Raw genomic sequence first — 23,387 nt, 5'->3', positions numbered from 1 at the left:
TAGGAAAAAAATGACTTACATAATCTTTGGAAAACACTTTCTTCAATAAGAAAGAAAACACTTAGTCTCCTTGGGATATGATACCAAACTGCTGCTCAATACCTTAGTGATTAAACGGTATATTAAAGGGCATTTGATAGCCTTAGATCTCAAATCTGAGGCTGACTAAAAATCATGAATTAAATGGTAAATATGTACATGAGATCTTCAAAAGCCGACGAATTGAAATAAATCACTTGATTACCATCTGGGGCTCGTGCCTCAACAATGCCTCTCCATGCCACATCAAATCCTTGGATCTGAAATCCAAAGTAATTAAGCGCACCCTTACATAAGTAGATTCCCAATTTTTAACTCATTATGCATTGTTGTAGAACAGACTAATTACTCCTGTAAATGGGTGAATCTATGTACATGGGCTTAGAAGATGGTTGATACTCGCATGACTCGCCACACTTTGTCCTCCAAATGAGTGAACCAATGAAAACAGTCAGGAAGATAAACAAAACTTTGGTTGCTAACTTTTCAAGCTGCCACAAATGAAGCATTAATTGAGAAAAAAAAAACACCTATCCCGAAAGAAGATGAAATCAATTTTCTCATTATGATAATTCTCTTTACAAAAGGTTAAAATACATAACATCAAATGTGGTCAATCCTTTCCTAAGATGTAGGTAACCAACTAGAGGATAGTTGATAACATCAAATGTGATCTATCTTAGTCGACCTATCTTGATTGATCTTTATCCTAAAGTATAGGTAATTAATCAGAAGATAAGGATAATGATAAGGATAAACACACAATATGTTACAATACAGTTTTACAGCAGCTAATACGCCCCCTCAAGTTGGAGTATGTGGATCGAGCATGCCTAACTTGGCCTTCAGAATAGAGAGTGGGTCACTGCCCAAGGCCTTGGTGAAAATGTTTGTGCACCGTGAATGGGTGAAGATGAATTGAGTGCATATTAACCTATTTTGAATTTTCTCCCGAATAAGATGACAATCGATTTCGATGTGTTTGGTGCGCTCATGACAATCAAAATTAACAGCAATATGCAGTGTTGCTTGATTGTCACAAAAGAGAGTCATTGGTTGAGGATGAGAGATCCCAAAATCTGCAAACAAATATTTGACCCAAGTGGCTAAGGCCATAGAACGATACTTGACTTTTGCAGATGATCGAGATACAATTCACTATTTCTTTGATTTTCAAGATATCAGACTCAAGCTGATCATGATGTAATACGCAGAAGTAGATCTATGGGTCATTGGGCAAGAAGCCCAATCTGAATCAAAATAGCTGAGAATAGTTAACGGATTAGAAGAATTCATTAGAATCCCTTGGCTCGGCGTACCTTTGAGATATCACAAAATCTGGAGAGCTGCATTCATATGAGAAGTGCATGGTTGGCTTAAAAATTGGCTTAGAACATGAACTGCATAGGAGATATCAGGGCGTGTGATGGTGAGATATACCAGACGACCAATCAGCCATCGATAGAGGCTCAAATCTTCTAAAATGGAACCATCTTCATGATTGAACTTGAAATTTTGCTCTATGAAAAAGCAACATGGTCTCAAACCCAGATTTCCCATGTCCTCTAATATATTCAAGGTATACTTTCGTTGGAATAGAAATATCCCTTGCTTGGATTGAGCCATTTCAATGCCCAGAAAATATTTTAGATGGCTGAGATCTTTAAGGCAAAATTTCTTGTTGAAGTTCCTTTTGAGGTTGTTGATCTGATCAAGATTATCTCCTGCGATGGTTATGTCATCCATGTACACCAATATGAACATTTTGTGGTCGTTCCTTATACATGAGCATAAAGAATAATTCACCTTAGAATGAATAAATTTGATCTCCCTTAAATAAGATGAAAGCTTCGCAAACCAATTCTATGATGATTGTTTGACTCCATAGAGAGAGTTATTTAAGCACACCCCTTTACTGAAAAATTCATGAGGTAAATGCATGTAAACTTCTTCATCTAGATCACCATGAAGAAATACATTTTTGACATCAATTTGAAAAAGACTCCAATTACGTATAGAAGCAATGGCGAGAAGACATCGAACGGTGACCATCTTGGTCACTGGAGCATACATCTCATTGTAATCAAGACCTTCAATTTGAATGTACCTTTTAGGGACCAAGCATGCCTTATAACGTTCGATAGAACCATCATATCTATATTTAACTTTATAAGCTCATTTGCAATCTATAGGATACTTACCTTAGGTAAATTCATCACTGTCTAGGTATTGTTCTCCTCAAGTGCTTGGATTTCAGTAACCATGGCATCACGCTAATGTTTGTGTTTTATGGCTTTAATAAAATTCTTTGGCTCCAAATTTTGAGTGATTGTTGCTAAGAAAATTCTATGGGAATGAGAAAATCACTAATATGTAAGATAATGACTAAGAGGATGGTTGGTATTTAGAGACACATTACATGATTCATCCGACTGGAGCACGGGGGCTTCAGAGTAACACTTGAAATCCTTGAGGTAAGAGCGTGGTTGGCGAGAACGATCAGATCTTTGAATTTGAGGCATTCCTGGGGTGTTGTGTTCGGTGATAAGATTGGACGGGTTGTCTGGAGTGGATAATGGTTCTTGATTATGAGAGTCATTCAAGTTGGTGGGCAAAGACTCATGGTCTTGAGTTTGTGGGGAGAAGTCTTGTGGTTCAAATATTGGTATGAGTATAACATGACCATCATCGATGGGAAGAGCTTTATGATCTTGAAAAGAGAAATTATTTTCATAAAATTCAGCATTTCTACAGACAAATATCTTCTAAAATTCAAGATCATAAACTTTATAACCAACTTGGTCATAGGGATATCCTACAAAGCTGCATTGTTTGGCACGGGTGTCAAATTTGTGGGTATGATTGATGTTAAAGGCATAACATAAGCATCCAAATATTCTTAAATGATCATATTTGAGTGCTTTGTTGTATAGCATCTCATAGAGAGTTTTACCTATCAAGAATTTTGAGGAGAGTCAATTTATAAGATATGTTGCAGTAAGAATACATTTTCCCCAAAACTTGATTGGTAAATTGGATTGAAATCGGAGGGCTCGAGCAACATTCAATAAATCTCTATGTTTGTGTTTAACAACTCCGGTTTGTTGTGGAGTTGCTACATAATTATGCTGATGGTTGATTCCATTTTCTCTAAGATAGACTTGCATGTCATTTGAAAAAAAATCGGTTCCATTGTCCAATCTAATGCCCAAAACATTGGTTTGAAATTGATTTTGAATGAGCGCAATAAAATTTTTGATGATATTGAATGTCTCAGACTTATACCTTAGAAGATATACTCACGTGCATCTACTGTAACCATCAACTATGGTTAAGAAGAAATTGACTCCTGACATAAATGGAGTTTGATATACACCCCATATATCGCAATATAGCAACTCAAATGGCTTGAAAAATGATATAGTTTCATGGGAAAACGACAATCTAGTTTGTTTGGCCTTATGACAAATAAAACAATGTTCATGAAAAATCTTTTCATTAACTTTATTGGAATCAACAAGAACTTGAAGTCGAGAATTTGACAAATGTCCAAGTCTAAGGTGCCAAACGGAAGGAGATGAAGCATTTAAGGTATGATTACCACCATTCTCGAGGATGTAAAGATTCACTTGCAGCCTACCCATTTCAATCTTCATCATCGAGTGTGGATCCTGAAATACACAATGATTTTCTTTAAACATGCCATATTTCAAATTACGGATTAATTTACTAACAAAGATGAGGTTAAATTTGAAATGAGGAACACATAAGACATTATGTAAAGTAATTGTTGATGACAATATGATGCTGCCAGTGTAAGTAACAGGGGCGGACGTCCCATCAGGGAGGCCAATGAGTGGAAAAGAAATCAGCTTCGATGATGAAAGGTTGGATATGAAGTTTGCGATGTGATCTGTGGCCCCTGAATATATAATTCAATATTGAGATGCAAATAAACAAACTGATGGTTTAGATATATTACCTGCAAGGTTGGCCATATATGGAGTGTTTTGGTTATCTAGATTGATAATGGCCATGATCTTGTCATGTTATTGTTGAGTAAGTTTGGGAAGGGAAAGACTGAACATTGACTTTTTAGATTCGGTTGTAGGGTGACAAGCATTGAAATTAGCTTGGCTGTTGAAGCGAGCATTGGAAGAAACCCTTGATCGGTTAGGAAAACTATGAAAATAATAATATTTTGCCTTGATGTGGCCTAGACGCCCACAATGTTCACATTTCAGACTAGTGTTCATCTGAGTTATCTTTGATGTGTCGGCTTTGATAGGATGATTGCTTCGATCGATTGCTGCAGCAACTGGATCATAAGTTGGTGTGAGACGAAAGTCACATTGCGTTCTTCTTGAATGATCAATGAATAGGCCTTGGATATGTTTGGTAATGGTGTCATGAAGAGTAATTGACTCCGAATGGCACTAAACTTGTCATTGAGGCACATTAGAATTTGAATGAGCCTCTCTTGTTGTTGGAGTTCTTGAATGACCTTCATGGCCCCGCAAGAGCAAGGTGGAATCTCAACGTATGTGGACATTTCGTCCCATAACCCTTTTAGTTTGGTGAAATACACCGTTAATGAAGATCGACTTTACTTGAGATCGATTATCTCTTATTGAATTTGATATATTCTGGGAGCATTTGATTGGGAGAACCTCTTACGAAGCTCTGACCAAACCTCAGTTGCAGTTTGTGCATAGATCACACTGTCTGCTAAGTCTTTATGAATGAAATTGAGTAACCAGGATAGTACCATATTGTTGCACCGTTCTCACACAACAACATTTGGTGATGATGGTTCATGTTTCGTGATCAATCCGTCGACAAAACCCAATTTATTATTGGCACTTAGTGCCATAATCATTGGTCTACTCCACATCGAATAGTTGTTTCCAATAAGCTCTTGAGATACTAGGGATATCCTCGGATTATCCGAGTGATGGAGAAAAAAAGGATTGGTTGTCGATTCTTGTGTTTTCAGACGCTATAAGAAGCCATGGAAGACAACTTGAAGATGCTACGCACAGAGTTGATCTCACCTGACAATAACTTGGATCGATAGAATATCGATCCTCTTAATTATTCAAGAGATTTGGTGAAGAAATGCGCTACGACACTTGAAGGATTTTCGGCCAGCACAATAGATTGTCTACTACAATGGAATGCGAGATCAACTAGTCAGAGACGTCCGTGCTCCGATACCATGAAAGAAGATGAAATCAATTTTCTCATTATGATAATTCTCTTTACAAGAGGTTAAAATACATAACATCAAACGTCGACTACACAACTTGGTCAATCCTTTCCTAAGATGGAGGTAACCAACTAGAGGATGGTTGATAACATCAAATGACCTATCTTGATTGATCTTTATCCTAAAGTATAGGTAACTAATCAGTAGATAATGATAATGATAAGGATAAACACACGATATGTTGCAATACAGTTTTACAGCAGCTAATACATCCCAATACCACTTTTGCTCAAACACGCGATCAGAAAAAGAATGAAGCTATCTGAATGATTTCCCACTGAGCTTAATCATTACATATAGACACAAGACTTTCTACCTGCATGAAAAAATTATCACACTGACAAAAAGGTATATTTCAGCTAGAACTCACATGGAGTGCCACTAGTGATGCGTACAGCCCATCTTTGATGCCAATGAGTGTTTCATGCCTGCCCTTCTCTGCAATCACGCCATTCTTGACTACAGCGGTCAAATCTGCACCTTGAATTGTTGAGAGACGATGAGCAATTACAATGGTCGATCTGTTCACCATTACTCCATCCAATGCTTCCTGAACTACATGTTCTGACTCCGCATCTAGAGCAGAAGTGGCCTCATCAAGCAGAAGGATCTTCGGTTCCTTGATGATTGCCCTAGCGATGGCTATCCGTTGCTTCTGTCCTCCCGATAATTGAACCCCACGCTCTCCGACACATGTATCATATCCCTGTGGCAGCCCAGAGATAAATCGATGTGCATTTGCTGCCTGTGCAGCTGCAATGATCTCCTCTTCGGTGACCGCCCCTTGCTTCCCATATGCTATGTTAGTGCGGATCGTATCGTTGAATAAAACTGGCTCCTGACTAACCAGACCCATTTGTTGCCTCAACCATTTTAACTGAAACGTTTGAATTTCCACCCCATCAAGCAATACGAGCCCCGAATCTGGATCATAGAACCTCTCCAATAGAGATACAACAGTTGATTTCCCACTACCACTCTCTCCTACCAGAGCAACAGTCTGTCAAAATAACAATTTCAAGTTAAAATATGCATGTAGATCTAAGGTTGTAACTTTTCATGCATCAAATACAGGAGCATGTGTTGGGTCCAATTGGGAAAGTGGTTCTCATTAATGCAGAAGAAGTTAAAGGGTCAAAACTCCTTTGATTTCTGAAATGAGTCTAGAAGGCTCTATATCATCTATAAATAAAGATACAAAGGCTGTGTGCTAATGGGAAAGAAGAAGAGTGCTATGAGCAGAGTGACTGTGTGCAGCATGCAGAGAGAAAAAGTAAAAGAAAGAGAGTTGAGAGAAAAAGAGAAAGGAAGAAGGTTCATCACCACACATTGATCCTTAGAAAGAAGTGCTGGTTATGGTGTGAGTTTTGACTCGGGTTGTGCACTCGAGAGGTAAACTTGTATCACTCTCTTCCTGTGATTCCTTTGTTGTTATTCTCTTTAGCTTTGGGCAAACTATTGGACGTTGTACTCTCTACATTGTACTCTCTACTCTTATTATAGTGGATTATTCTATCTCTGCTCCGTGAATATAGGTCGGGTTGACCGAACCAAGTAAACCCATGTGTTGTGATTTGAATGTGCCTTTGTTAAATCCAATATTGCTTCCACGCAAATTTTTGTTATCCTCATTACTCTACAAGTGGTATCAGAACTAGTTCGTAGAAAGTCATGTCTTCTAAGTCAGTTAGATCCAAGTTTGAGGTGAAAATGTTTGATGACAAAGAAAACTTCTCTTTATGACAAAAAAGGGTGAAGGCTCTACTTGCACAACAAGGGTTGCACACGACTCTTGTCGGGAAGACGAATAAGCCAGAGACCATGACCGATGATGAATGAGATGATCTTGACTTGAGGGTCGCTGGTGTGATTGAGTTGTGTCTATCAGATAAAGTCATGTATAACGTGATAGAAGAAAGGGCAACAACGAGATTGTGGTTGCGGCTAGAGAGCTTCTATATGACCAAAAACTTGTCCAACAAGTTACACCTCAAAAAACAACTTTATAGTCTTCGTATGAAGGAAGATACTCACATTCTTGACCATCTTAGTGTGTTTAATAAGATTATTGTTGGTCTGTTTAGTTTGAATGTTAAACTTAAAGATAAGGATAAAACTTTGTGGTTACTAACCTCATTGTCACCATCTTATGAGCATCTTGTGACAACTATAATTTATAAAAAAGAAACATTTGATATAGAAGATGTCACAGGTATGCTCATTTCAAATGAAATTAGGAGAAAACCATCAACGAATGAGGATTTTGGTGAAAGATTGATGGTGAATTCATCTAAAGGCAGGGGTCAATCAAAGGGCATGAAAAATGACCGCAGATATAAGAGCAAGTCCAGGTCAAGGATGAACATCACTTGCTACAATTGTGAAAAGAAAGAGCACTTCGAAAATCAGTGCAAAGAGCCAAAGAAAAATCAGAAAAAGAGAAAGAGACAGAATCATCAGAAACCAAAGAAGATACCACAACCACAGTTGAAGGTAAACTTGTGATTTTGTCTACTACTAATGATCCATGTATCTGTGTATCTCAGGATACAAATTGGGTCATAGATACAAGAGCCTCATGCCATGTCACACCACGAAGAGAGTATTTCAGTACATACATGACCGATAATTTTGGTGTTGTCCGAATGGGAAACACAAGAACATCAGAAATTGTAGGGATTGAAGATATTCATCTTCAGACCAGTCTTAGGTACATGTTGGTGCTCAAGGATGTCAGACATGTTCCAGACTTAAGATTGAATTTGCTTTCAGTAGAAAAGCTTGATGAAGAGGGCAAACACAATGTTTTCAGCCAAAGATAGTGAAAACTCAACAGCGGGTCATTGGTTCAGGCCATAGGAAAGATGTGTTGTACTCTTTACAAGATGCAAGACAAGATATACAAGAGATAATTGAATACAACTGAGGACTCTTCTATCGATTTGTGGCACAGTCGATTAGGACACATAAGTGAGAAGGGCTTGCGGATTCTTGCTAAGGGGGGGCATCTTCTAAAGTTAAAAGGTACACATCTAAACCCGTGTGTTTATTGCTTAGCTGGTAAGCAACATAGAGTATATTTTGTTAGAAATGCCTTTCATAGAAAATCTCATATTCTGGAGTGAGTTTATACTGATGTTTGTGGTCCTCTGAGAACAAAAATTGTTAATGGTTTTACTGATGTGAAAACTTTTAATGGTGCATTTTATTTTGTTACTTTTATAGATGACTTCTCCATAAAAGTTTGGGCATACCCTCTGAAAACCAATGATCATGTTCTTGATATATTCAAGCAATTCCATGCTATGGTTGAGAGAGAAACAAGAAAACAACTGAAATACATCAGGTTAGATAATGGTGGCGAGTACACATGTCCATTCCATGAATATTATAAAATTCATGAAATTCGCCATGAATTGACAGTTCCAGGTACCCCTCAGCACAATGCAGTTGCAGAAAGGATGAACCGTACAATTACAGAAAGAATCAGGTGTATGCTTGCGTAGTCCAAGCTACCAAAGAAATTCTGGGGTGAGGCTTTAAGGACAACAGTTGATGCGATCAACTTGTCTCCTGCTCATGCCTTAGCAAATGATGTTGCAGATAGGGTGTGGTCAAGAAAGGATGTGTCATATAAGCACATGAGGGTATTTGGATGCAAAGCATTTGCACATATCTCCAAGGAGGAGAGGTACAAGCTTGATGATAAGATAGGGCAATGCATTTTTCTGGGATATGGTGATGCTGAATTTGGCTACAAACTATAGGATCCAGAGAAGCAGAAGGTATTCAGATTCAAAGATGTGGTATTATTTGAAGACCAGACACTTGAAGATATCAAGAAAGAGGTGCCAATTCAGACTTCTGCAGGTGGATCTATCTACTTGGATCCAGTTACTCCTCCAGTGGCACAAGTTGAAGGAAGAAGAATGCAGGAAAATGATGCAGAGGCTGATGTTGATTTACCTGCAGGCCATGTTGAGCAGGAAGAAGTTGGAGAACAACCTCCTCCAGAACCTCAGTTGAGAAGATCTTCCAGAGAGTCACAACCTTCCAAAAGGTATTCTCCACATGAGTATGTGATGCTTACTGATGCAGGTGAACCAGAGAGTTACCAAGAAGCACACAAGTGTGAGCATAAAGAGCAGTGACTAATAGCTATGCATGATGAGATAAATGCATTATAGAAGAACCACACTTATGACTTGGTGGAACTACCAGAAGACAGAAAGGCCTTGAAGAACAAGTGAGTTTTCAGGTTGAAAACTCAAGAACAAAGTTCTCAACCAAAGTACAAATCCAGATTGGTTGTAAAAGACTTTGGTCAAAAGCAAGGTATTGACTTTGAAGAGATTTTCTCTTCTGTTGTTAAAATGTCTTCTATTCGTGTTGCTCTAGGTATTGCTGCTAGCCTGGACTTGGAGATTGAGCAGCTAGATGTGAAGACTGCTTTTCTCCATGATGATTTGGAGGAGAAAATATACATGGAGAAACCAGAAGACTTCAAAGTCAAAGGTAAAAAAAATCTTGTCTGCAGGTTGAAAAAGAGCTTGTATGGGCTGAAGCAAGCTCCAAGACAGTGGTATAAGAAATTTGATTCATTTATGGCTGAAAATGGATACAATAGATCGACTTCAGATCATTGTGTCTACATAAAAGGTTCAGTGAGAATTTTGTTATTCTCTTGTTATATGTTGACGATATGCTTATCCTTGGAAAAAATATGTCGATAATTGACAGGCTCAAGAAAAAACTGAGTAAGACCTTTGCAATGAAGGACATGAGGCCAACAAAGGAAATATTGGACATGCAGATCTATCGTGATAGAAAAACCAAGAAGATATGGTTATCATAGGAGAAGTACATCGAAAAGGTGTTGGACAAGTTCAGTATGAACAATGCAAAGCCAGTTGGTTCTTCTTTTGTAGGTCACTTTAAGCTGAACTCAGAGCAGAGTCCATCAAGTGACAAAGAGAAAGAGAAAATGAAGAAAGTTCCTTATGCTTCAGCAGTCGGAAGCTTGATGTACACGATGGTATGTACGAGACCAGACATCACATATGCAGTAGGTGTTGCTAACAGATTTCTTGCAAATCCAGGAAAAGAGCATTGGGCAGCAGTAAAGTGAATCTTTAGATATCTTAGAGGAAGCTTCAAAGTTTGTTTAAGTTTTGGGGGTAGACCACCTGTCTTGACAGGTTACACAGATGTAGATATGGCTGGAGATATTGATACAAGGAAGTCCACATTAGGTTTTGTACTCACTTTTGCAGGGGGAGCTGTATCATGGCAGTCAAAATTGCAAAGGTGTATTTTATATTGCTCTTACAGAAGCTTGCAAAGAGATGCTATGGATGAAAAGATTCTTGAAGGAGTTGGGTTTAGAGTAAGACAAGTACTTGGTGTACTGCGACAGTCAGAGTGCCATTCATCTCGCCAAAAATTCGAGTTTTCACTCAAAGTCAAAGCATATAGATATCAGGTACCATTGGATTCGAGATGTGTTTGAGAAAAATTTACTTCATCTTGCAAAGATCTCCACAAATGATAATGGTGCAGATATGCTGACAAAGGCCTTATTGATGGAGAAACAAAATACATGTCGACAACTGGCCGACATGGACTCCAGTTGATTAGTTGAATTGGAGTATCCCCTTGGACTGGAGGGGGAGATTGTTGGGTCCAGCCCTATCCCTCATTAATGGTGTGGGAAAGTGAAATAGTCACCCACTACTTTCCATTAATGCAGAGGAAGTTGAAGGGCCAAAACCCCTTCGATTTTTGGAATGAGTCTAGAAGGCTCTATGCCATTTATAAATAGGGGTGCAGAGGTTGTGTGCTGGTGGGAGAAGAACAGAGTATATTGTGAGCAGAGTGACTGTGTAGCGTGCAGAGAGAGAAGTAAGAAAAAGAGAGAGTGAAGAGAAGAAGAGGAAGGAAGAAGGTTCATCACCACGCATTGATCCTCAGAGAGAGGTGTTGGTTGTGGTGTGGGTTTTGACTCGGGTTGTGCACCCGAGAGGTAATCTTGTATTTTTCCTGTGATTCCTTTGTAGTTATTCTCTTTAGCTTTGGGCAAGCTATTGGACGTTGTACTCTCTATTCTTATTATAGTGGATTATTCTCTCTGTGCCCCGTGGATGTAGGTCGGGTTGACCGAACCACGTAAACCCTTGTATTGTGATTTGATTGTGCCTTTGTTAAATCCTATATTGCTTCCGCGCGAATTTTTGTTATCCTCATTACTCTACTGCATGAGCTATTAAAAAATAACTAAAAATGAGGCAGTTGTACTTCAAGAAAAAATAAGCTCTAAAATCATATATCTAGAACCATAGATATTGTCTAGGAATATGTACGAATAATGTGTTTGTAGAAAGCAAGAATGCGTGCATATGATTAACCAAATAAAAGTTTAAGGATAATGTTGTGTTCAATACACTGGAAGAAAGACATGGCTAAAAGGCTAATTGTACCTTTCCAGAAGAAACACTAAGACATAGGTCCCTGAATATCTGCACTTCTGGCCTAGTTGGATAACTAAAACTAACATGTTGGAACTCAATATTTCCTTTTATACTAGGAAGTGTGACACCTGCATCATTGCTTGCATCAATTTTTGATTTTCTATCAAGAATTCCAAATATTGAGGCTGCAGAATCCTTTGCTTTGCTTGTATCTGGTGCCAAAGCACTTGTGTTTGAAACTCCAACTGCCATCATTGTCAAAGCAAAGAAAACCTAAAAAAAAAGCACACAATGTCATTTTCTCCACAAGGAAGAAGAAATCAGTCAAGCTGGAGAAAATGGAAATTAATGCAAAGATTATGGTTCTGTCGCATGTTGCACATACCCTAAAAACTTTACTAAATGTTGTCTTTCCATCTCCTATGAGACGAGCACCAGCATAAAAACTTATTGCATAGAAACAAAAAAGAACAAAGAGAGAGAAACCAAATCCAACACCGCTAATGAGTCCTTCACGAATTCCATGTTTCTTGGGCGCCTCACATTTTTTCTTGTAAAGATCCATCACCCGCTCTTCAGCACAGAAAGAAGCAACTGTACGGATGCTACTGACAGCATCATTTGCTACTTGACTTGCTTCCTCGTACATCACCTATAATAGTCGATGCATTACATTATTAACTAACAATATTCAAAGACAATAACTATAACTAGGAACAACACCAATTCTTAACTAGCAGTTTGATCCATTAAGACAAAAGTAATGTTGGAAATCAAGAACTAAATACCATATTTCACAATATTACCACCAGAGGATCACCAACCTTAGCATCTGTACTAAACCCTTTCAAAAACTTTATCTGGATAAAACCTTGCAGGCTAATCAAGGGAATTAATGCCAAAATTATAAGTGAGAGTTGCCAGTTTGCCACAAATGAAATCGTAAGTCCTGCAATAACAGTTGTAATATTTTGTACTAACAATGATAGTGCATCACCGACAAGGCTTCGCACTGTTGCAGCATCTGCTGACAGTCTTGCACCAATGGCCCCACTGGCAAAAAATAACCAAAAAAAGAGGAAAAAGAACTACGTTACGGTAAAACATAATTTTCAAAACATCATAGAGGACGTCTCTGGTAGTCCACATACCTTGAGTTTGAAGCATCATCAAACCAGCTGATTTCTTGGTAAATTACCCTCTCAAATGACATGGCTCGGATTCGCTTGATAAGTCTACCACCAGCAACTGTAAATAGATATGTTTGTATAGGTGCAACAAGCAAAGAAAAAATTCCCAGCACCACATACATTAGAGACCAAAAATTGGCATCCTTCCGAAGCTTATGTGGTGGTTCAAAGAATGTGTCTATGATGCTTGAGATCAAGAGACCTAACACTGGGAACATGACACCATTTATTGCTGCAGCAATGCACCCTAGCAACAAAATAGGAAACTCTGGCTTGTTCAGGTATGCCAGACGAAGTACTGAAACTTTCTTCTCAGTATTCCTAGAGGCATCACTACCTTCTTCAACATCATCTAGAATGAGGTCACTATCATGAATACCAACAGTGCCAGGCAAGCCTAAGGATATTGAGAAAGAGTGCCTACTACTCCGGCCAAGTGAAGATCCTCTGCTTACGGAACGGTTAAGAGAATACCGTTGGCTCCACGATCTACCTGAGACCTTGTTAGATTCTGAATGCAGTTCAACTTCATCGGCATCTGCAATTGCCACTTGTTCCACTTGATTTATTTCTTGCAGATGAATAAGTTGAGAGTATGGTCCTTCTGGATCTTTTATTAACTCTACGTGAGAACCTGTTTAGATGAAACTGCAAGTCAGAAACCTTAAATAATTCCCTTCTTTTCCATATTGACATTTAAATTTATGAAAACTTCAGACATGCCTTGCTCAACAATTTGGCCCTGGTGCACTACAGTTATGAGATCAGCATTTCTTATCGTGCTTAAGCGATGTGCTATAACAATTGTGGTCCTGCCAATCATGATCTTTGACAAAGCATTTTGTACTATACATTCAGATTCTGTATCCAATGCACTTGTTGCTTCATCAAGTAAAAGAATATGTGGGTTCTTTAGGATTGCTCTTGCAATAGCTATCCTCTGTTTTTGTCCACCAGATAGTTGTGCTCCATGTTCACCAACCATTGTGTCAAGACCCTGTGACATGGATGAGTTAGTGCTCAAGATGAAGAACGGATGTGATAGCCTTTCATGGAAAAAGAAAAGGGGACCTGATTGATAAAATCTATTACCTGAGGCATCTTATCTATGAACTTTGAAGCATTTGCAACGTCAGCAGCCACCTTGATTTCTTCAAGTGTTGTGCCAGCTTTTCCATATGCAATATTTTCTTTTATAGTTGTTGTAAATAGAACAGGTTCTTGACTGACGAGCCCAATTTTTTCTCTGATCCACCTGAGCTGAAAATTCTTCAAGTTAACTCCATCTATTAGCACCTCACCAGCTTGGGGATCATAAAATCTCTCCACCAGACTGAACACTGTTGACTTCCCACTACCACTCTCTCCAACTAGAGCTACAGTTTTGCCACTTTGCACATGCAATGAAAAACCAGAAAATATTACCACCTCAGGCCTTGCTGGATAACTGAAATGAATGTCTTTCAGTTCGATATCCCCTTTTATATCTTCTAGTACAATTCCACTCTTGTCATATGCATCTATCTCAGGTTTTCTTTCAATTATCTCAAACATCTTGTAAGCCGCTGCTCTCCCAGCTGCAAATGCACTCACACAGGGTGAAGCCTGGCCAAGGGACCTGTTTCAGCAAACCACATACATACTGTTAATAAAGAAATAGATCTTTGTGATGCCTGTCACCATCAATGTGCTATCCAGTGATAACTTACATTCCTCCAGTCATAATGGCAAGCATTACGTTGATCACCTGTCCACCCGTGTATCCTTTGTCAACAATCAGCTTTGAACCATACCATAGAGCCAGTGCATAACTACAAAAAAGGATTAACATGACAGATCCAATCCCTAAGCCTGAAACTGCACCTTGTTTAATGGTGGCCAGATATGCAGTTCTTAGTGACTTGTTATATTTTGCTATAGCTTCCGTTTCTCCTGTAAACGATGCTACCTGTTTACATGGAAGAGCAAAATTAGCTACCAAAGGTTACCAAAAGGTTTTGAAGAAAAAAAAATCCTAATTGACAGAAACATAAACTTCCAATAATTTAACTGAAATTATTTTTTAAAATTATGTCAAGGACATGTTGAACATATAAGCAATGAGAACTGTAATCCGTGATTCATGAACAAATTGAGGACGTGCTGAAGATGCATTCCAAAATATGCACTACCATGTAAATTAAATGAGGTATCCAACTTCATATGCAGACCTCCACAAGGCTACAAGATTAAGAGGACAACAAGCAAAGAGGTCTGTTTACTTTCAGATGGGTGGGTCTGGCAAGCAAGCATCCACTTATCTCCCTAAACAGTATGATGCCACATCACTTCCATATCAGAGCTGGGTGATCAAACTTAGTTGAGCACGATCTAGCCCCATTTAAAACTCCTCACGCAGGGGAAATCGCTACTTGTGGCTCATTTGGCTAAGTTTGGTAGGCGAGCTAATACTTTTGTTGGGTACAATGCACAATATGATAAGGGAAGCAGGTAGACAATAGGTGTACAATTAAGGGCCATTATTCTTCTATGTAGATAAAGTGCAAACTACCTACCATTCTAATCGATCCAACTGTTTGTTCCACTACAATGCCAGCATCAGCATAAGCTGCTTGTCCACGGGTTGAAAGTGTAGATACAAGCACAGACATGGCTCCACCAGCAACAATTAAGAGAGGAATTGATGCTAGCATCACAAGAGCAAGAAGACATCCTTTGACAAATGCTATCACAAAGCCACCAAAGAATGTGGACACAAGCTGTATAAACTTTGCTACCTGAAAATCAAAAGAATAGCGTAAGTAGAAAGGAAGTACTGCTCTGACAAAAAAAGAACGTCACATGATTCCTGTTGAGATTCTACATCTGAAAGTTATGAAACTTCAAAGTGTCAATTATGGTTGTTTAGCAAGAATAAAAAGACACATTTTGGTCATAATTAGATCAATAATCAAACTATGAAACTTCAAAGTGTCAATCATGGTCGCTTAGCAAAAATAAAAAGACACTTTGGTCATAATTAGATTAATAATCAAACTGGATCAAATTGATCTTACATGAAGAAAATGGTTATAATCACTCGATGTGACCAGCGAATACAAAGTTTAAAAGATATTAGAAACAGAAACACATGACAAACACCCAATAGAATCCAGAAATCAATATCAAACATGTTGAGCAATTACGTGTGCTTCCTTGGTCATTTCTTGCTAAAGAATGCAAAAGGGATCAAGAAATCCATCCAGTGAAGTTGATGTTAAAAGGAAATGCCGGTTGACATATTTTGGTCACTTTTTCTTACATGATTGTCTAGAGAAAGAATTGGGAGATCATCTGTGATGTTAATCTTAAAAGAGCTTAACACATCATTATTCTGAACAGATAATATGGAACCCGTCTGACCTTCTCACCCATTGCATCTTGAATGAGTATGGTATCCCCTGACATTCTCCCAATTACTTCTCCTGTGTTTGTCTCCTTGTCAAAAAATGTGATGTCCTGTCTGAGTATGTTATTTAGATACAAACCCCTTATACGAGCTGCCTGTCTTTCTCCAGTAATCATCCAACATGTGACCTCTGCCAATTTTGATACAAAAGAGCTTATATTCCACATACATCTCAAAAATGCATTTCAGCAGCAACAATTTAATATATGCACACATTGTATCATACAAAAGAATCAGATAGACAATGCAGATTCATGGTTACTCAATGGATCACTTCAGCTATGTAACACAAGCAGGATGATACACTCACGCAAAAATGAGACAACGGCTGCACCGACGGCCAAATAGACAAATTTAAGCGCAATCTGAAACAAAAGTCACAAAGTTTAATCTCTCAAACGCTGAAGCAATGGAAAGACAAAAGCACAACAAACCAAACCAAACCGAGCATTCAAAAGATGTTTTCCTCTGAAAATCTAAATAACCATGATACCCATGTAAACATCTCAAATGGTAACGACAAAAAAAACACGTTGAGAATGATTCTGATCTAGTTCATGGCCTATTAGAAAGCGCTCTGGTGGGATAAGACAAAAGAAGACTGTAATATCAATGAAACTAAACCTAAAGCACCAGAATTAATGAATGCATTTGTTGTAAATAACTCAATTAATAGGACAATTTACAAACTTTACCTTGGAGACCAAATGGACCACATTGCTCTGGCTGGATTGACCAAATGAATTGATGAGCTCCCCAAAAAGGATAGTCATAAGGGGCATAGCCAGTCCATTGGCAATGGCTGAAATTGTTCCCACCATCATCAGAACAACATCCATCGGGTCTGCAAAGGCAAACAACTTGTGGAAGGGGACAGAAGTATCTTTCCCATTCCCACCCTCTCCTTCCTTCTTTTCTGCAACCTCACCATCTCCACTCTGCTGAACACCATCACCATCTTCCTTAGTCATGTTTTTCCCCATCTTGGCACCCTCTAAAAGCAATCAGCCCTCTTCAATACCCCAAGAAAAATGATCCCTTGATTGTTTTTAATTTTATACAATAAAACCTGCAACCTACAGGAAGAAGGAATAAACAAAATAATGCACTTAAACAACAGACAAAACAAGAAACATCATCTTTCATCAACTCATAAAATTTTTCAAAAAAAAAAAAAAGCTTTGCATGTAAAATCTACAAGTTGGTCTTCGAAACCATCAAGCTAGAGCCTCCAAAAGATTCAAACACAAGCAAACGAGAACAAAGAGAAGATTAAATAAAAACAGACTTTAGATAGTGGGTGCTAATAGAAACAGCTTTTGGGGACTAACAGAACTTCTTGGTATCAAAGCAATGGGACAATGCAAAATAAAAAGAACCAAAGAAGTATAAAATGCTGAAATTAACAAGCTAAGCACCTACTGTTTCATCATTATTTTTTGTTTTGAATACATATTATTTCATCATCATCAACGTTAACTGTCGACAGAAGATTTGAATATTTGCTTCAAATGGTTACACATACACATCTGAGAACGTCATGAAATGGTGGTATCGTATGGATCGATCATCAAGTTGGTTGAGGACGTCAATGGTTTTTTGTCTCTCTCTCTCTCTCTCAGAGGAGGCTGATCAACTCTCTTTTATTAACTCATTTTTTCATTTCGTTTTTCTCATGCTACACAAATAAAAGAATTTTTTTTTATTTGAGAAAGTTATCATATCAAAACTTCTTTTCTCTTTTCTTATGAGAATTTTCTTACTTTCCACACATGTTAAATGACCTGGTTTTTATGAAACTTATAGGTTTCCAATGCATTGCAATATATCGTGTTAAATTGGCATATATCGCGTTTCCTATTACACTGCTAATAATGTCTTCTCTTCTCAAAATCAATTTCTAACAAGACTTCCCAGACAAACATGAGAAATATAAAAAATTCTACAATTTCACAATAAATTGATGGGCCGATGTTGGGCCTCCTACATGTTTTTCTGAGTATGGTTGACCTTTTGATTCCACTTTTCCTGTGGCAAATCCAAGGACCTATAGAGTTTTAGAATACATGGTCGAAGTATCGAAGTCAAAATTGGTTTTTTCTTATGACTTTGAATCAAAGGTTAAAAGCCAGCGGTGCAGCCAACTTTTAGCCGAAACTTGGGGCCTGTTTGGGATCTGGTAGCTGGGATGGGGGTTTATGCATTTGGTGTTGCCGAGGTAAAATCTTAGTCAAACTACCTTAGTGGTCCCGTTTGGAATCTGGTAGTTGGGACGGGGGTTTATGCATTTGAGATGGGAAGTGAGGCCCTTTCTCCTTCGTATTTAGACTAAAGAATGGATTTGGCAGCTGCCACTTCTTCAAATGCATAAACGCTCATGATTCCCCAGCTACCTGATTCCAGACAGGGGCTTGGTTTTGATTCTCATATGAGCATCAGCGCCGTACGGGCAAGCACTAATTGTAAGGCTGACTTTTACCAATGGGGGCTCCGCTTGTCTGGTAAGAGGAGCTAGTGCATGCCACCTTGTGTTGAGACGTTGCAGGTTCAAAACCCATTGGTACAGTTGTATAACTGGTAGGGGTGTGCCTAACCCCAGCTTGCCTTTAAAAAAAAAATTGTAAGGCTGACTTTTGAAATGAGAAAGTCCTCGCTAAGGGTGGCAAAACCTGACACGACCCGCCAACCCGCCTCTTAGGCGCGTTCGGGTTGGGGTTAAGCCAACCCGCCTAACCCGTTTATTAAACGGGTCGGGTTCGGGTTGGGGGTATGCCAACCCGGCTGACCCGTTTAATAAACGGGTTAGGCAGGCGGGTCAACCCGCCAACCCGTCGACCCGACCCGCGAACCTGAGAACCCGTTTACCCGACCCAACCCATTTATTAAATGGGTTGGCGGGTCGTGTCGGGTTACCCGTTCATTAAACGGGTCGGGTTCGTGTTTGCCACAGCCGACCCGTTTAATAAACGGGTCGGGTTCGGGTTGAGGTATGCTGACCCGCCAACCCGTCGGGTCGACCCGCCAACCCGACACTATTGCCACCCCTAGTCCTCACTCTGATCCTCCGTCCTCTAATTTGGAGTGATTTGAATAAGAGCCTTTTTTTTTTCTTAATAATTTATGTAGTACCAAGATTCTACCAAATGACCATCTTTTTTGTGTTTGTTCTTGAAGCAAAAATAGTTCGCTCTGCTGACGGGCTTTCAAATTCTATTTCGTTTTCATTTGTTGAATTTCACTTTTTTAAATTTATCCTACAAGTGGCATGAGCCCAAACTTTTGATAAGCCTGTCATTGATTAGTGCTAGGCCAAAGCTAAAGTTTATGAAAGGCACATGGGAAAATGTGGTGCCCCCCCTTTTCCCATGTGAAAATGTTTCCACAAGGAGGTCTACAAGTTTTCATATGAAAACTTTGTGGTGGCTGGGAAAATGTAGGATCCACATCGGCCCTGCAACCTACCACGTGGGTTGGCTTCTTGTGAAACAAACAAGCCCGTGGAGTGTAAAACCAATTTATTTGTGCAATGTTAAAGTTATTTGGGGAATTAAAACATTGCTTTTATTTTCTTATTAGAACGCCCTTATAATATTGGCTAAAGGAAAAAAGATCTTGAAACCTAATCACCCAGCATTACACCATCGTGAAACCTTTTCCTTCAATTATTAAAACAAAAAAAAGAAAGAAAAGACGGCTTTCGGAAGATGCTTTTAGAAGTTCTCCAAACAAAGATTCATAACTTGACATTTTAAGAGCGATATGTTGCGAGAACCGAGGGGTTAGTGTAGTTGGAAAGGGCTTCAGCTGTCAGACAGGGAGTCGGGGTTCGATTCCCACAGGCATTATCTGCCTTGGGGTTGAGGGTACTAGCCCTGGCGTTTACTGCAGCTGGACGACGACTATGTCTCTGCATCGGTGGTGGTTTATCTACAGGTTAAACAAGAAAAAAAAAAAAGAGTGATATGTTGTGGTTGTGGGTTGTGGTTTCCTCCAATATTACACTCAGCTGTTTGAGAGCAATACTATTGCCAAAAACACTGCATTGGGAATGGAGTTAGCAGCCCCAGCACCGCATTAACAAGAGAATGCTTATGACAACTATACTCAAAACACCATATTTTGGCAACACATCAAAATAATCTTTGCAACTCAATATAAGCCTCCCAAACAGAGCCTCAGTCGTATTCAATTTGGTTTTTGAATGTTAAAACCCATCTCATCTCCTAGAAAACAAACCCTAAATGGAATCGGTGCTATTTTTGTAAGAGATCTGAAGAGGCAATTCACCATTGGATCTTTACATGTGCAGTCAGTTGCAGATTGCAGAGATACATTAGCTAAGTTTGGTTGACAAATGATTTTTTTGAGATCAGTTATCTAAGAACTGAAATGGTGGTTTCATTCAAGTTTAATGCTAATTGATCTACAAAGTGTTGGAATTTCAATCAAGTTTAATGCTAATTTATCTGGGCCCACCGCAATTGCGTTCAGAGAACCAGATCTACTGGATGTACTGGATCATTTTCAAACTAAAAATAAATTTGGGTTCAGAGAACCAGATCTACTTGTAAGTTTGCTGTTCAAGGATATTATCAGAGATGAGAAAGCTATATTGTGAAAGGATAAGCCTCCAAACTAGAACGTACCCCCTTCACTAAGATGGTCTATTAGTTCAGTTGTAAAGGATGGGGCCTTAATCCCCCAGCTTCACAATTAAAAAAAACAAAGAAGATATCAGTCTTTGGCAAATGGCAAATATTGAAAAAAATGATGCAGGGGTAGCTAGAGTAGGGCGCAATTGAGGTTCAAAGGATCCATTTGGATCTATTTTAAAATCTCAACAATTTTAATTTGGGGTTTTATTTCGTAATGGGTATTGAACCCATGCGAGTAGTTTATATCCTAAGAAGTTAATTAGGATTAGGAAGTTATGTTATTTAGAGAGAAAAATTAGAAATTTCTCATCTATAAATAGATGAGAGATCTAGAGCAATGCAGAGTGGATTTGAGATTGAATTTAGATAATCTTAGATATTTTAATAATTTAGCTTCATAGTTATCTTAGGTGTTAATCTGTAGGAGTGATCCTCTTGATTTATATATATCAGATAAAAAATATTAAATAGGACAAATTTATTCATATATGCTAAATTTGTATCATGTTTTTATCTTTAAAACAATCTAGAGGGGATGTGTTCTTTTTTTATTTTTTTTGATAAATCGCCCTCAGGATCATAGACCTATCTGCACCGGCTTTGCCTGCCCTACTTACTATCATTGTCTTGGCAGCGTAAAACTCTGTGGGCTTTGTGTTAGCCTAACAAAAACAAGAAAAAATTGAACGAGGACAGAATTAAGTAAATAAGGTTACGACACAACTTTATTTTAAATGACAAATTGTAAGCGTAATGTGGGTCAACAAGCATCTTGGCACAGCCCTCACAGGATTTATTTAGAAGATGACTATTTGAACCATTTAGTTTAATAACCAAACATTACCTCTCAACTCTCATCAGTCATCACTCATCACTCGAAAAGAATACTCTTGATTCAGGATAAATTATAATGTTTGTACTTCTTGTATTGGCCGGACAGGTCAACTGGAGATTTTGAATATATATTCTCAGAAACATCTCGGCCAATTAAAAATGAGAAAAAATAGGAAAATCGATAAAATGAAAAACACATTATTTTACACTTTGAAACAATAAAAAGAATTTAATAACAATACATGTAGTGAAGAATTGATAACTTGTTAATAATAATTAATTAACAATAAATGAGACTAAGTATCAAATAAAAATCAGCTACCAACTATCAAGTAACAATCTAAAATGTCCAAATTAAAATTGTAACAATGAATTTAACAATCCATCCACAAAGTTTTCAAATGCAAACTACAAAATATAATTTTCAATGATAATAAGAAAAACGTTAACTTTTCAATGCATCATTGTCCTCTAAAAGCTTAATGCAAAGCTTTGAGCTAAACTTCCAATGAGGAAGGGCTCGGCCTCTACCTCCACCTCCAAGCTGCTCACTAGTTGTAGGGGATGGGTGGTGCTTTCAATTCAAGATCAAGTGAGACGGTTCAGGGCAGGTCTTCAGCGGACGTGGATGGGCCAATAGGTTGGAACTTGTTTTTTGGGAAATCATATTTTTCCTTTTCCTTGTTTGTTGGGGCATGTGAGCCCCACTGAATAAGAGGGGGAAGTTTTTTTTTTTCTTCGACGAGGAAAGCTGGGGTTAGGAAGACCCCTACCAGGTTATTAATAAGAAACCAAGGATTACAATTTTACATATGATAGATCCAGAGGAGGAGCTGGGGGGGGGGGGGCTGTAGCCCAGTCCTGCCTCCCGAAACAGTTAATTTTTTTTTAAAGCCCAGTCCTAGCCCAACCCTGATTCCATATGAAATAGATTTTTATCCATTTTTTTAGCCCAGTCCAGTCCTAGCCCCAGCCCTGACTGTAGCAAATAGTTTGATTTGTCCATATGAAATAGATTTTTATTAATAATTGTAGCCATTTTTTATTTTATCTCAATTTTTTTTCGAAGACGCTGCCCCCGAACCCCCGACTATCACACCACACTTTTTTTTTGATACACCCCTATTTGCCCCCTCCCCTCACATGAATCATAGCTATGCCACTGGATAGATCCGATCCATATCCGACCATTGTTGGTCTCTATCAGTATTCACCAACCTAGATGGCTGGGAGTTGTTCTTGTTATTGGATACCTCAGCATTCAGATCCATGGATCCGTGAGACCGAGCTGAGGATGATGTATGTTGTCGCTGGAGATGCTCGGATCTTCCTGTTCTACCATATGTGTTTGCCTCATGAAACAGAGTTTTTTGGGTCTCAAAGGCCCCAACCTTGTAACGACGGTGAGACTGAGATGTGTCCAACATTTTTTGGATGATCTTCATGGTTTCGCACAAGCAAGTGAGAATGTTGATTTATGTGAAC

At 38.6% G+C, this 23,387-nt stretch overlaps 1 protein-coding gene across 1 annotated transcript; it reads right to left on the bottom strand.

Annotated features, from left to right (window-relative positions):
* Nucleotides 1-5,253: 5,253 nt before the first annotated feature.
* Nucleotides 5,254-17,252, bottom strand: LOC149827357 (ABC transporter B family member 11-like). The gene is made up of 12 exons (XM_090020295.1): nt 17,109-17,252; nt 16,724-16,778; nt 16,368-16,543; nt 15,521-15,742; nt 14,675-14,913; nt 14,058-14,583; nt 13,689-13,962; nt 12,927-13,599; nt 12,600-12,828; nt 12,161-12,415; nt 11,785-12,048; nt 5,254-6,308 (listed from the first exon to the last, which is right to left on the bottom strand). Exons 1-12 carry the CDS (start codon nt 17,250-17,252, stop codon nt 5,664-5,666), a joined length of 3,702 nt encoding a protein of 1,233 aa, XP_089876421.1. The 3' UTR covers nt 5,254-5,663.
* Nucleotides 17,253-23,387: the final 6,135 nt, after the last annotated feature.

Source organism: Nuphar pumila, chromosome 10 (assembly GCF_984573655.1).
Source record: "Nuphar pumila chromosome 10, dmNupPumi1.hap1.1, whole genome shotgun sequence".
In the NCBI taxonomy this organism is placed as follows: domain Eukaryota; kingdom Viridiplantae; phylum Streptophyta; class Magnoliopsida; order Nymphaeales; family Nymphaeaceae; genus Nuphar; species Nuphar pumila.
Note: the sequence above shows the minus strand (reverse complement) of the source record. Positions and strands in the feature narration are given on the sequence as shown.

Coding starts and splice junctions, on each gene's coding strand:
- LOC149827357 (XM_090020295.1), bottom strand. CDS start 17,252: ATGGATGTTGTTCTGATGATGGTGGGAACAATTTCAGCCATTGCCAAT. Junction 14,914..15,520: donor CAGTTGGATCGATTAGAATG/GTAGGTAGTTTG, acceptor CCATGTAAACAG/GTAGCATCGTTTACAGGAGA. Junction 12,049..12,160: donor CATTTAGTAAAGTTTTTAGG/GTATGTGCAACA, acceptor CTTTTTTTTTAG/GTTTTCTTTGCTTTGACAAT.